This window comes from Piliocolobus tephrosceles, chromosome 15 (assembly GCF_002776525.5).
Source record: "Piliocolobus tephrosceles isolate RC106 chromosome 15, ASM277652v3, whole genome shotgun sequence".
Classification (NCBI taxonomy): Eukaryota; Metazoa; Chordata; class Mammalia; order Primates; family Cercopithecidae; genus Piliocolobus; species Piliocolobus tephrosceles.
Genome location: NC_045448.1, coordinates 36914 through 52315, shown reverse-complemented (window position 1 = coordinate 52315; position 15402 = coordinate 36914). Strand labels below are relative to the sequence as shown.

Sequence of the window (15402 nt, the reverse complement as noted above, 5' to 3'; positions counted from 1 at the left end):
TGTCTGTGAGCATCTCCATGGCCTAAGTTGTGGTTGTTTTTGGAGGCTATGGCATGGCTTTGCTGGGGACAGGAATGCAAGGAAGTCTGGTCTTTGAGCTCTTGGGCATCATGTATGGATGCATGATGGCTCCACCACTAGAAGGAACAGAGTCACTGGTAGGGGTGGTGGCAGGCCACAGGCAGCCAGTCCTTGGGTCCTTCCATGGTGCAAGCGAGCACATGGCAGTCTTGCTACTGGAGGGGTAAGGGCACCAGCAGGGGTAGCACAAGCCTTGAGCAGGTGACTCCCAGGCCATGGGGAGCATACATGGTGGCTCCCTCTGCTGTGCTTAACCACCTGTTCCTTGAGATGTAGGGCAATGTGTGGGCTTGGGTGCCGAGGTCACAGCTGCGGTGCTAGATCCAGCTGGTGTGGTGACATTGCAGCCCTTCGGGTAGATGTTGGAAGGTTATCACCTGGGCCCCAGGGATAAGGAGATGCAGGAACTACTGGTTCCATGGTGATATGGTTTGGCTGAGTCCCCACCATACAAATCTCACCTTGAATTGTAATAATCCCCACATGTTAAGGGCGGGGCGGAGCCAGGCGGAGATAATTGAATCATGGGGGCAATTTCCCCATACTGTTCTCGTGGTAGTGTTATGGAATCTTTGGGGGGTTGCTTTTCCTGGCCAGAAAACTCTGTGGCTGGTGGCATCTTTGCCCAAGTTCTTGTCCTGTGTCCAGGAAGAATGACGTATACAGAAAAGTGGAGGGTGAGCAAAGGAAGAGAAGCTTTATTGAGTGTTAAAACAGCTCGGAAGAGACCCACAGGGGTAGTTCCTCTCTGTAGACATGTTATCTCACTGAGTGTTCAGTTCTCAGCAGAGAGGAGACCCTGGAATGGGTGGGTCCTCTCTGCAGGCAGGTGGTCCCGTCATCTCTGCATCTCTCAGCAGAGAGAAGGGCATATACACAGTAATGGTAGTGCTGGGTCAAATTATATTTCTGGTTCTAGGTCTTTGAGGAATTGCCACACTGTCTTCCACAGTGGTTGAACTGATTTATAGTCCCATCAACAGTGTGAAAGCGTTCCTATTTGTCTGCAGCCTCACTAGCACCTGTTGTTTCTTGACTTTTTATAACAGTCATTCTGACTGGCGTGAGATGGTATTTCATTGGTTTTGATTTGCATCTCTCTAATGATCTATGATGTTGAGCTTTTTTTCATATGTTTGTTGGCCACATAAATGTCTTCTTTTGAGAAACGTCTGTTCATGTCCTTTGCCCACTTTTTAATGGGATTGTTTTTTCTTGTAAATTTTAAACAGAAATTTTTACAGGTGACAAAACAAAGAACCTGGAACGTTTATTAACTGTCCAAAGGTAAATTGTGGACCCAGGCTCAAATTCCAGAGGTCCAGTATTTTGCAGTTCTCTCTCTCTCAGAAGTGCTGCTGTTGTCCATGAAGTAGTGCAAATTAGGAAAAGAAGACACTTTGGGCTAAACAATTAAAAAGGTTTTTGCCTCTGACATAGTGAACAGGCTTGCTGAGCAAAAAGCAGGCTGACTTTGGACCTCAAGGCCCCATCCTCCCACATCCTGCAGGAAATCTTCTGTGGCAACCCAGGAGCTCCCCCTTTCTCCGTCTCTGTCCCTCTCTTTCACTCCCCACCCCGCATCCTTCCCTCTCTTATCCCACTCTCTCCTTTATTGGCCTAGACTCCTTTTCCTAGGAGTCTTACATGTTCCAAGGAGGCTGTGTGGGCGGTCTGGCTTTCCGAAGGTGATATATTGTTGCGCTACTATCCCTGTGAGATTTTGCTTCGCTGGGGCTCAAGGAGATTAAAGACCCCCAAGGCCCACTCAGCACCACCCTGCTGCAGTCCTCTCCTCGTTGGTGAGGTGTTCGTGCCCACTTTGGGCGCCCATCTGCACCTGCTGCGCTCCCTGCCTCCCGGCTGCTGCTGCTTGGAACGTTCAACCACAAGGTTGAAAGCACAGCCTGTTACGGAGTCGTCTTCACAGACGCGATAACGTGAACATTTCGCATGTGTGAGAGATATCTTCAGTATTCTGTCCAAATTTTTGAAACAATGGAATTTGGGAAATATTTTATCTTAGACTCTTAGCATTCCTAGGCTGATCCACTGCCTGGTGAACTCGTGGTTTCCCCGTTGCCTCGGTTACAGTAAAAAATAGCAATGATTCTGGGCACTTGGCTGGGCTTCTTCCAAATCCACTGAGCCGCGCCTGGGCCCCCGGCCTGCCCCCCTGCGAGTCCCAGCTGGGTCCTGGGGCCTGGCCACGCCGGCTGCCGGCCAGCGACCCAGTCGGACCCAATCCAAGTCCCTCGGTTCTTGCCACCCACCACGTAGGCTGATCCTGGCGTGCGCTGCGTGTTCTTTCCTCTTACGTTCTATTCCTTTCTGTTAATAAGAATATGACCTCAGGTAGAGAAAATTAAACAGTCAAGTTTCCAAACAAGATGAGGTCACTGTAAGAATTCAAAGGATGTGATGCACCTGCCCGGGGGAGGTGGGGGGACGTCCCCGCTGCTCCCCCTCCCCGGAAATGCCGGCGTCCAGCGGTGACCTCGGGGACCTGGGGCTGAGTGAGTGGGGGTTTAGAGCCTGCTCGCCCCAGCGTCCTCCAGGCGGTTGGCAGCGCAGCCAGAAGGCGAGGCGGGGCGGGGACGGCACCGGGCAGGAGGTGAGGGCTGGGACCCCGGACGCTAGGTGAGGGCGGGCGCTGGCACCCGGGGAGCGGTGAGGAAGGCGGGCCCGGGCGGGAGTGAGGAGGCGGGGACGGGCGGGGACGGGCGGGGATGCGGGGACGCGGCCAGGGCGGGGGCGCGGGCGGTGCCAGTCGAGGTGGCCATGAGGTCGGGAGGGGCGGGAACTGGGGAGATTCGCCAATCGGTGCGGACTCCGGTTTTCCCCAACCCCAGGCCTGGGCAGCTGGGCACTGGGGCGCCGTTCGCCACCCGGCGCGGACTTCGGAACCGGCCCGAGGACTGACTGGCTCTGCCACTCCGCTTCTCCGCTGGACCCGGAGCCCCGGCCGGTCCATTCCCCGCGAGGATGCGCGCCCTGGCGGCCCTGAACGCGTCCCCGAGAGAGCGGCTCCTTCCCCGGGACACCGCGGCTCCCCGGGACCCCGACGCCGCGCGGCCGGCGCGCAGGAGCGCAGTGGAGAGGCTGGCGGCGGATCGCGCCAAGTACGTGCGGGGACGGCCGGGGACTGGCCGGGGCGTCGCTTCCGAGGGCAGCGGCCCCGGGGCGATCAAGGGCCCGGGGAACGACCCCGGGCCCCCGGCCCGCGCCCCCGCCCCGGTGTCCCGCAGGGCTATTGCGCGGAAGCCGTTGAGACCCGACTCGCTGATCATCTACCGGCAGAAATGCGAGTTCACGAGAGGAGCGGGCGCCGACGGCCCCAGGGCGAGCCTGGTGAAGAAGCTCTTCCAGGGGCCGGGGAAGGACAAGGCGCCGGTGCCCCGGACGGGAGACGAGGGCAAGACCCGGAACCCGGAGACCGTCCCGACCCAGCCTGGCGCTGCAGCGGACCTCGCGCCCCCCGAGACTCCAGCCTCAGCCGCGCGCTCCGCGGCGCCCTCGGGTGTCCCGGCCGCGCCCCCTGGCCCCGAGCCGCGGGTGGTGAGGCGTCGGGGGCTGCAGCGCTCGCAGTCGGACCTCAGCTCCCGCTACTCCGCTGCCTTGGCCGAGTCTGACACCTTCTTCCAGTACTGCGGCCTGGACCCCGAGGTGGTGGAGGCCCTGGGGAGGGAGAACTTCACCGCGGGGTCGGACCGTGTGACCCTCAAGGTGCGCAGCGTGAGCGTCGCCACCTCCGGCAGCGGCTTCTCCCGGCACAGCGGCGGCGACGACGACGGGCTGCAGGAGGAGGAGCTGATTGAGCAGGTGCCCAGCACCACTTCGGTCATCGAGAGGAACGCCCGCATCATCAAGTGGCTGTACACCTGCAAGAAGGCCACGGAGACCCCCAGCCAGGAGCAGAGCAGGACCCGAGGTGTGTGCTCAGAAGGCTGGGGCGGGGCTGGCCGTGTGCGGGGCTGGGAGTCCTGGTGAGTGTGACCGAGCTGGGCGATGGCCAGTTACAGCTGATGCTTAGAACTGAGGGCGATTTTGAGCTACAGTGTGAAAGAGACCCAAGAGACAGACGCAGAGGCTTGTGAGTTGAGCCCCCGCTGCTGAAGAGCAGAAGGTAGCAACCCAGGTACCTGCAGGTCCAGGCCCTTAAGAGACTGCTGCGTCTGGCTGCCTGGAAAGGCAATTCTGCAAATTAACATGTCCCATTTGACTTATTGTGAAAACAGGAGGCATCCAAAATGCTGCCAGAAAGCAGTTTTACACCCCTAGTATTCTTTCCCGCGCTGAAAAGAGCTTGAGAGCCCTAGTTCCTGAGTTCATTGACCTGTGCTGTGAGCCCTAGTTCCTGGTGTTTGATTGGAGCTGACCGGTCCACCTGCAGCCCTAGGTAGGCGCTGCTGTGTTACCTGGAACAGAAAGGAAGGCTCCCTGCACTTTCCTGGAGGCCTGTGCTGAAGTGGTAAGAACTTCTCTACAGGATCTTGTCAGCACTTTGGCATTCACTTAGCAACAAAGATCTTTATTTGGCTAAATTTTATTTAAATTGTTTTGAGAGCTTCAGTTTTTTAAACTGGGGAAATTGGACTAGATTGTAACTAGAGTCCATAGTTTATTTGTCCCTGAGGATACTACAGGAAGTAACTTCCCTTTGGACAACCAGTAGTGCAGGATTGACCTCGAGCTCTTTTTGCTTTTCACTGGGAAACTAAGGAGTGCTGGTCCTCACTGTTACCCTGCCCTTCCCTATGGGCATCTTGGAAAGTAGTGAAGAGAAAGTACCTTTTCAGGGCTCTCTTTGAGAACCAAGAATTTAAACATTGCAACATCTTTTTTTCTCTCTCTCTCTTACCCTTCAATGACAACTTGCTCTAAGTAAATTTTTAAAATCGTGAGATGAAGTTATTGTCTGCCATTGTGATAAACTAACTGAAGATGCATGGCAGCCTGTAGAGTTTGGGGGAGGCTGCCCAAGAGATGTTTGCACAGGGCTCACATATGCTCGACAGCTAAAAAAAATCTCCAATAACTTCTCTGGCTATGACTTTAGTATAGACATGAAAATTAATGAGAAGAAGTTAATTCATTCTTTTTCTTGAACTCAGAAGGCTCAGGACTTAAGTTCTTCCTTATAATTTATAGAAGATTTGTGTTTTCCACTAGCCTAAGTCCCCAACAAATATATATAGGCAAAGTTCTAAAAAGCAAACAAACATTAATTTGTAGTTTTCACAGATTGTCTTTTAGATCTGAGATGAATGAATGCTGGCAAGGGTATGTCCATGATGGCACCATATGTAGGGCAGGAGCTTTGGAGAGTGGCCATGGTCCTTGAAGGGACACTGTCTGGTGGATAGAGCACTAAACAAGAACTAAGGGCCTGTCTTATGTTAGCAAGTGATTCCTGCACTATAGACCAGAGGCTTCCTTTGTCCATAAAAAGAAAGGAAATAGGCAGATGGTTTTCAACCTCTACATTTTCTAGTCTGTGTAGTAATAACCTGTGTTGCACGATTGAAACCCAGAAATGGAAAACAAACAAACAAAAAGTTGTCTATTGAAATACGTGAGAAGTAAATTTATGAATAAGCTCCCTCCAAGTAGCCAGAGCATGTGCAGGCAGTAGGTAGACTTGGTGGTATAAATAGTGGTGAGGTAATAATATGGCATACAAATGAAACCAAAATGAAACCTGACAACATAAAAATAAAAGCAGCCTGCTCTGATGCCTCCACACCCATGCTGGTTCCCATCTCGAATTAGCCAATGTCAAAATAGTGACCTGAATGAGAATTTCATTGACTTCATAGACTAAATCCTAAAGACCTTTTAGGCTTGAACCTATGAAAAATATAAGAAGTTTAGTTAGCCTGTGAGAGCTTTCACTTTTGTGACAAGGAGACATAGTTGAAGGAAGAGGGAAAGGGAGAGCAGGTTTGGGAAGGCACTAAGGATGGAGGCAGGAAAAAGGCTCATGGGCTTCTTCCTCCCCTCATGTCTCCCTCCACCTGAATCCCATTTGTTCCAGGCTGGAGACAACAGCAACTGTCTTCTGAGAAGTTTCACATTATTTCTCAGAGCAGGGGGGACAATCACACAGAAGCTGCCCCAGTTTTTATATGGAATTGGAGTCACCAGCACTATAAAGATTTTCTTTACTAATGTACTTCCCTAGACCCAAGACAGTGTTGTATCTTTGAAACTGCAACGCAAAGACTTACTGCCTGGCTACCAGGGCTTGCGGGTACGAGGAGAACACAGTTGCCTGAGCTTTCTCCAGATCACTGGAACAGTGTCTGCTCATGATCTCAGAGCCTTCACAGCTCCCTGCCTCCCAGCACTGGTGTTCCCACTGGAGGAGACCAGCAGGGAAAGCCAGGACACAGTGTGAACACCTGGTCAGTGGGGCGGTCTTCTGACTTCCCGCAGAAGTCCCTTGTTCTGAGACCAGTTCTGCAACTTCTGGAAGATGTGGAAGCAGGAATATAAGCTGTGCTTTTTCTGCTGAAAGTTATAAGGATTCCTTTTAGGATTTCATGAAAGATTCAGAAGACTTGAGATGAAATAAGGCAGGTTTTCTAAATGAAAGAGAAAACAGATATGTTTAATCTGGAGGTTTTTGTCCCCTTGGTAGATAGAGATTTATAAATTATAATAAAAGTGTCTCAATTATAATAGAACTAAATAAGTTTATAAGTTTCTTGCCCTGTGGGGTAAAGATAATTGCTTTTCAAAACAGACTATCAGAACTGGGCAATGACTCATATAATCTGCACACAAGTCCTCTGGGAACCCATGAGTAGTATAGTTGGTTGTACGTGGGTCATTGTGGTATTGTTTCCCAGACCTTAGTTTATGAAAATGTCTCTTTTATCTGCTGTGATTTAGTCATCTTCCTGTCTTTCAGTTTATCAAACTGGGGACTTGCCAAAATTTAGATCTTTCTGGTTTTTTGTTTTGCATAGAATATATAAGTTGCTGCTTTTAATACTGGCATAAATAACTTGTTCTTTGGGAAATTAGGGATAAGACGTTGCTTAATTTCAACTCAAAAATGTTCAGACAATTCCACAGCTATCTTCACATTTATCCTTGATGCAAAGAAAGAAGAGGTACCTGTAGAAGCCCACCGAAAGCTCCTGAAACAGAGTTGTGTTCATATTTGCAAAGATGCAGAAGAAATAAACCTGGGACATCCCAGCTTTCTTTTCCTTTCTTCTTTGACTATTCTGGGAAGTTATGCAACTAGGAGCACATTTTTGGTAAACAAGTGGCTTGAGTAGCCATAAGGCCACTCTTCCCTGTCATGATCCACACCTGGGCCTTTAAGAGATAATGGTGTTTGAAAAGGGAGGAATCTGTCTGCCCCCAGATATTTAGTTCAACTGCCTGCATTGCTTCCTATTTTGTTGTCCAACGCTGTAGTAGTTAGCACTGGCCTTACCAACATTTAGAGAAGTTTTCTTTACTGCCCCATGAGTAGTTGGAGGCAAAGAGAAATTTTTAAAGCCCTGAAAAAGGCCTGCAGGGAGATGGAATTTGTTCTGCCAGAGAAACAAGATGATAGTTGTATTTAACAAAGTTACTGACCTCTTGTCAAAATTTAAAATGCAAAAGAAGATTTTTCAAAATGCAGAAAATGTCAAAAAACAAAAACTACAGGGACCAGACCAGTATAGTGTTTAGTTTTCATTATACTAACTTTTTTCTAGACTAGAGTTGATTCACTATTTTTTCTTTAACTCCTCAGGAAGCAAACCTTCCCGGTGATGAAGACTTTTTGAAGGATTTCGTGGGTGACTTGGGATCCCAGGACCATTTGGCCAGCGTGCCTAAGTGACCACATGATTGCTGTTTTACCAGGAATACAGCATCCCATTGACAAAGCTTAAGGGCTCTGAGAAGGTTTAAAATACTACAGAGAATATGGGAACACAGACCTTGAAATTTAGCTGAGTAACAAGCTGAAGCTCTAAGAGGCATTTTCCTTGTTTGAGGTGAAACTAGTGTTGCTTCCAGAGGGCAGCTGGAAACCGTAAAGCTGTTTGGAAATCTTTTTGACTGACTTGCTGACAAAGAGGTGCTGTGATGCATTTTAACAATATCTAAGTTGATTTTTTTTTAATCAAGGAAAATGAAAACCAAGCATGAATGCCATGGTATGTACCCCTTTTGACCATCCTGGACTGACTAGCATCATTTAAATCAAAGTAATCACTAAAAGGCATATTCTGCTTCAATTCTGTGACCAAAAAAGAGTAAACACACACACTCACACACGCTGACCCCAGTGGCCAGAGCATTACTGCACTATAAATTATAGTTAATTCCCAACTATACTACTGTTTGTCTTATTTAACAAGTCAGAAAGCACTTTTAAAATAACTTGAGGGCTACAAGGTCATGCTATTAATGTCATTCTCCATTTGGGGTGTAGGCATGTGGAAGTACCCATTAAAAGATAAGTTAGAGTTTAAATACTGATAAACAAAACCTTTTATTGTAACTGGACAGTTTCTGGAGAGTTGGCAGAAGTATCTTGGAGTTTCCTTTGGTCAGATGAATATAACATTTCACTTTTGCAGCACTATTTAGAATGTACTCCATAGTTCTCTTGTTCCCAACTTCCAAAAAGAACAGAAAACTTTGGTTTACACGGACCACAGGCATCTGAGGCAGGACCTCTTCACTGCCCTTTGATCTGACTCACGCCTCCACATATGACATAACCAACCCAAATTTGACACCAATTCACTCTTTTCTGCAAAGGACATATTTTGAAACAAGGGACAGCCTGAGGGTGGCTGGAATGAGAATGTTGATGGGGGTTACTGGGTCCCTAATTCTGAACTTGCTCATGACACCCAGAGTAAATAGATTCAGATTCAGAACCTTCTGAGAAATAACCCAAAGAAAATTTGTTACCCAGCCAATTCTTCAAAAACTTAGTATCAAAATATATCTTTTCAAGAAGAAAATCATTAGAGAGAAGAATGTGGAGGGGAGAGAAATGAGTTTCTCATTGATATGATATTTTGTTAGCCATTTCATTTTGAATTATTCAAGCCTTGGTTAATATTGTATTCTATTTTTATAACTATTTCACCATGAGATTAGGTCATTGGGTTACTTAGATATTTATTTTTACACAGTTATTAGTCTTCAGATAGTTTTGTTTTACTTCAGATGATTTTAGTTTTTATCAGTATAATTTTAAATCATGTTTTTCTTGGTCATCTCTTTGTGTATATTGTATAATTGGATTTTCATTGACTGCAAGTGGAGTGTTTGCCACTCCATTAAGTACTCAGTACTATAGTGGCTTGTTTTCAAATAAGTCCCAGGTACACATTTAGGGAGTCTTTGCTGGCCACCAGATGTACCTTTCTGAATATAGATTCTGTCAGGACAGCAGGTCCCCTGATCTAAGAATTTTCCCCAAAGTTTGCTCCAAAAATGTTGTTGTTTTGTTGTTCACTATATTGCACTTAGTTAAAAAAATAATAATAACGTCAAAGATGAGAGCCGTTTTTTAAAGGATCTTTTCATATACCCAATTCCCTTATTTTCAGATGTCCCATTAATTTTATATATGAAAGCTTCAAGTAAAAGTGTGTATGCCTTTCTACTGTCAGAACAGGATGGATGCAGCCTGGGGCGGATTTATTTAAGATAAAAATGGTGCAGACTCACCATTCACATCATAGGTGAAAAATATAAAAACAAAATGGTTTCAACTAAAACCACCAAGATCTTTTAGAGATGTTTTCACCTTTGGTGGTGGTACAGGAAAAGAGAAGAATTCAGCTGGAGTGAATTCTAGAAGTAGATATCAGAAAAGGGGCATGAAGAACAGGGGAACTGGGTGGCACCAGACTCCTAAAGAAGTGAGTTAATTTTCCTTCCCTTCCATTCAGATTCATGCCACGGCTCCATGTCTTCAGTATGTGTAAGAGGTGAGAAGTTCTTTCTTCAGCCAGGGGCGATGGCTCACACCTTTAATCCCAATGCTTTGGGAGGCCAAGGTGGGAGGATCATTTGTGCCCAGGGGTTCAAGGCTGCAGTGAACCATGATTGCACCACTGCACTCCAGCCTGAGTGACAGAGCAAGACCCTATCTCTAAAAATATATATAAAAGTCAAACTAAAGAGCTTCTTGCCCAAACCCGAATTACCCCAATTTGCTGAGTGACTTTGAGAAAAATCAGACTGTTTAGTTCAGTCTGGATGAGAAGTTTGCGATTGCTTTCCACCAGAATGAGCAATGGTGACAGCTGCAAGGTACTTGTATTTGTTCATGAAAGAATGACAATTTTAAAAATGTAATTAAACATAATGGAATGTTTTGAACTGCTGGGCACTGAAACTGACAAAAAGGAGGCTTTATTGAACATTGCCCTTTTTCAGTTGGTTCAAAGTTCAGCACTGTGGTTATCATTGGTGATGCCAGAAAACATTAGTAGACTTTGACAATTGCTTTGGCAGTTTCTAAACAGAGCTTTTTTCTATACACTATTTGCAACTGGAGTGCAATATTGTATATTCTGTATTAAAGAAATAAAGTATTTTTATCATTTATTAATACTAATTTATGAGTTTGAATAATGTGGCAAAAATTTGAAATGAGAGTCTGCTCATTACAGTTCCTTGCCTTCTGTTTTCTACCATTCTTGAGTGTTCTCTCATCAGATTATCGGTAGAAATGAGGGGAAGGCATTCCACGGCTTGTCCTGGGTGAGTTGTATGGCACCTGAAATCATCAACTTTCCTGAAGATGAAATGCAGTCAAAGCAATTTTGAATATTCTGAACTTTGCTTTCCTTCAGTTGTTTTTAATTGTTTCACCAGTCTTTTGCTTAAAATATTTTTCTTCCTGTTTTATTAACATGGTCATTGAAAATGGGCACAAAGATACAAACAAAAGCACAGTTTGTAATCTTTCTCATCAGCAAATTAAGTGAAGGCAGACTCTTCTTGTGTCGGGTTTGCTCTCAGTGTGCACCAGGCACTCTGAGGGTGTGGAGGCTTGGGCAGCCGGTGAGTCATGGAAGCTTGATCGTCCTTCTCGCTGTCCTGGCTGAGCCAGACTCTGCCGTCTTGCTCAGTCTTGCAGTGGCCTATGCCTAACCCTAGGTAAGAATCCAAAGATAGGCTTGCTTTATCCTTATTTTTAGTTTTTATCTTTTTTGGAGTCAGAGTCTCACTGTGTCGCCCAGGCTAGAGAGCAACGGAGCGGCCTCAGCTCACTGCAACCTCTACCTCCTGGGTTCAAGTGATTCTCCTGCCTCAGCCTCTTGAGTAGCTGGGATTACAGGTGCCCGCTACTATGCCCAATTAATTTTTGTATTTTTAGTAGAGGCGAGGTTCTGCCATGATGGCCAGGCTGATCTCAAACTCCTGGTCTCAAGTGATCCACCTGCCTCAGCCTCCCAAAGTGCAGGGATTACAGGTGTGAGCCACTGTGCCCAGCCGAGAGGGGTTTTCTTGAGGAGAAGAAACACATCACTTCTTTATTTCTGTGAAGAATATGGACAGATACCCAGCCTGCTGTAGAAACTCTCTTATTGTACCTGTTCAGAAATGGTCCAAGCATTGGGTGGTGTGGCTTATGTTGCAGAGTTCAACAGCAGCTGCCTTTTCCCTTCAGGTAAACTTGGGGGCTTGCACAATGCTTAGGTGGTTACACTTTGCACTTTCATTGATGAATCAAATAGATTTATATTCTATTTAAATGTTCCAGGTTACAAATACTAAACACAAAGGAAATTGAGTGTCTCAACCAGGACCTTATAATATTGGTCTTGGAAGTAGCCTGGAGCAGCTGACGGGAGGCAGCACAGAAATCCCAGAACATGTGCTCCGGTCCAGCAATGGCTACTTAATTTTCTTTGTTACAATGCCTCAAATTCTACAATTAATTGTCATCTTTTGTTGTCATTGTTGTTGTTTTGAGACAGAATTTCACTCTTGCCCAGGCTGGAGTGCAATGGTACGATCTAAGCTCACCGCAACCTCCACCTCCCAGGTTCAGGCAATTCTCCTGTCTCAGCCTCCTGAGTAGCTGGGATTACAGGCATGCACCCCCACGCCTGGCTAATTCTGTATTTTCAGTAGAGACGGGGTTTCTCCATGTTGGTCAGGCTGGTCTCGAACTCCCAACCTCAGGTGATCTGCCTGCCTCAGCCTCAAAGTGCTGGGATTACAGGCGTGAGACACCACGACTGGCCAATTGTTATCTTTATATTATCTCGTTAAAAATTGTCATTAAAGTTGACATGTGATCTGAAGGGGAGACTGTATTAAATCACTAATAACTATTAACTTTAGGTCAAAATAGAATATTAATTTCCTTAGAAAGTGAGAATCTGAACCCCAGGATCAGAGTGGAAAGACCTGGATCCTGGCTTCAGTACACCCTGTTGATTACTCACTGTTGAGCTTAAGGAGGACTCTTAATTACAAGTGCGAGAATAGGAAATAACAGAATTGTCTAAACCTAAATCTACTGTCCGCCTGTGGTACCAAAACGACTGTGCTATTTATTCAATAGTAGCTTGAATCAAGGCTGTCACTGATGACAGCACACAGAATTCACTCACACGCATGTATCGAGGAGCCAAATACTGCACAAGGCACTGGGGGTTCACCAAGCTCCCTGCCATTGGTCGATGACTTACGTTCTAGCAGGGGAGCAGACACTCAGTAAGGAAATAATACACAGATAATACATAGATGGATGATAGATGACAAAAATCAAGGAAGGGAGGGAGGAGGGAAAGCAAAGTGAGGAAATGTCATGAGCAGTGCCATGAGCCTGATTGATGAATTCATGTGAGCTTGTTAGTTCATGGTTTGTATCTGATGGCCGATCTATCTGGACCATAAATGAAACCCAAAGTCCAAATCACATAAAGAGAACCAAGCAACAGAGAAGGATAACATGCAAATTGTAAATGGTACTTTTTTCACTGAGAGGTTAGCTTTAGTCTCTTGAGGTCTTTCACCCTGAAGCTTAAAGCTTTGAAATCTAAACCGAACAAAAAGCAGAACACTCCACAAATGAATCTGCAGCCTGTAGCCTTTATCAGGTTATACGGTCATTGGTAAGAGACTGCATTCCTTCCTTCGGCTTTTCGAAGGAGTCCACTTCTCAAACTTAGGGAGAGAATAAGAGGAGTCAACATTGCAAAGAAATGGTGACACTCACAGGCCAGAGCAGGCCAGCTGGGAAGTGGAGGGGTGTGTTTTCCCTAAGTGGGCTCTGAGAGCTGTCTCTCAGACACACCCTTGGAGGCAAACAGCAGGCTCAGGCTGGGCAGATGTTATCAGGACCCGACAACCTGTTTTCTCAACCTGCTTGGCAAGTCATTTCCACAGTTCAGAAATGGGGAGTGTCTGCCAAGTGCCCCCCCCAGTCCTCTCCTGCCATTTCCCTTCCAGGTGCCTGAGATGCTAAGGAGAGACCAATGTAGGCATCTGGAGAGGTGGGCAGGTACGACTCAGCCAGAACCAGACTGTTATGGCCAACAGTGATGTTAGATACCATGACATTCAACCCTCATCTCCTAGGAGGAACCTAGACTGAAAACTCACACAGCTGCCCAGTGTGCCAAGGCCCAGGAGAGGACTCTTGCCTCTGTGCAGTGTCCATTTAGGGGAACCCTGCCTTGGGTAGGGCAACATTAGCAGGGTGGCCAGCTTTCCCTATTTGCCTGACAATTTCTAGTTTTAACACCAAGTCCTGGGAAAACTCTCCTTCCCCAGCTAGCTGGGAAGGCTACAGGTTCCTAGAGGAAGACTTGACCAACAAGTGTCTGGATGACGTGTTCTTGACTTCACTTTAGTTCCCACTTCCTGGGGAAGCTAATGACAAAACTACTGTGAGCACTTGAGCATCTTCAGTGCTTGGTCTGGCAGTTTTATTCTTGCTCTGAATTAGGGCAGCTTAGAACATTGCCTCCTTGATGGGGAAGACCACGTGGTCAGGATTGAGGTCAGTTAGAAGTTTCTCTGACATGTGCCAGGCGCAGTGGCTCATGCCTGTAATCCCAGCACTTTGGGAAGCTGAGGCAGGTGGATCACCTGAGGTCAGGAGTCTGAGACCAGCCTGGCCAATATGGTGAAACCTCATCTCTACTAAAAATACAAAAATTCACCAGACATGGTGGTGGGCACCTGTAATCCCAGCTACTCGGGAGGCTGAGGCAAGAGAATCACTTGAACCCGGGAGGCAGAGGTTGCAGTGAGCTGAGATCACACATTGTACTCCAGCCTGGGCGACAACAGCAAAACTCCATCTCAGAAAAAAAAAAAAAAGTTTATCTAACATGCAGTAAGTGGTTGAAGCCAAGCTTCAGTTCTGCACCTGGGAGGACCTCCCTGAAAGAACCCCGAGAAGAGACTTGTCACACTCCAGAACAGCAGAGGAGAGTGGCCCACGCCAGCAGGGAGCCAGCACACCCCAGGCATCTTTAGTAACAGGAACTGTACAAGTGCTTTCTGTTGGTTGTTCCATGTAATTCCATGACCACCTGCAAGGATCAGAGGTGTGGAGAAATCCATTACCTGACTAGGTCAAAGAACTAGTAAGTAGAAGAGTGAGAATGTGAACCTAAATCTGCCTGGCTCCAAAGTCTGCTCTATTCTCTGTCTGTGCTGGTTTATGAGAACAATTTAATGCCAACCAGAATGCTTAAGAAGATGCCATAACTTCTCAAGGGAATAACTGATTCAACAGATAAATACCCAAACGCATGGATTCTGATACAAAATGCCACTCCAGAATTACCTGAAGTTCCCACATTACCGGCCACTGAATGACTCAGGTGACATGGAAGTGCCTTGATCATAAGAATGCAACCCCAACATCACACACGCACACACATTTTAAAGCAGCATGTAAATTTTCATGTTGCAGGAAAGGCCATCATGGTTCAATCTATGTTGATAATTTTATATAAGATGATATGTGTTTTAAGAATAGTAATAAAGAGAAAATCTGAGGGAAAGCAAACTATTCCGGAGAGCTCAGGGCAGTGCTGGCTAGGGCCACGCTGTGGCAACCTGCTGAACTGGCTGGCGGCCCATTTGCTGGGTACAAGTTCCACTACAGAGTTGTAAATTTCAAGTACAACCTCCTCTTGTGTATCATGGAATCCTAAGTCTGGATTCAAAGTCCAAGACCTTTTGGCTCACCTCAGAGAAGTCTAGAAGAACTATGATTATTTCAGCTGTGGCTAATATCGATTTTAGGTAAATGGGAAATGACCACAGGTTGTAAAAAGAACAGGAAATCCTTTAAATTTACTTTGA

At 46.6% G+C, this 15402-nt stretch overlaps 1 protein-coding gene across 1 annotated transcript; it reads left to right on the top strand.

Moving 5' to 3' along the window:
• The first annotated feature begins 2872 nt into the window (after window positions 1–2872).
• FAM110C (family with sequence similarity 110 member C) lies at window positions 2873–10672 on the top strand. Its single transcript, XM_023192659.2, has 2 exons — window positions 2873–4012; window positions 7841–10672. The coding sequence occupies exons 1-2, from the start codon at window positions 3067–3069 to the stop codon at window positions 7858–7860; spliced, it is 966 nt and encodes a 321-aa protein (XP_023048427.1). The 5' UTR covers window positions 2873–3066; the 3' UTR covers window positions 7861–10672.
• The last annotated feature ends 4730 nt before the right edge of the window (window positions 10673–15402 follow it).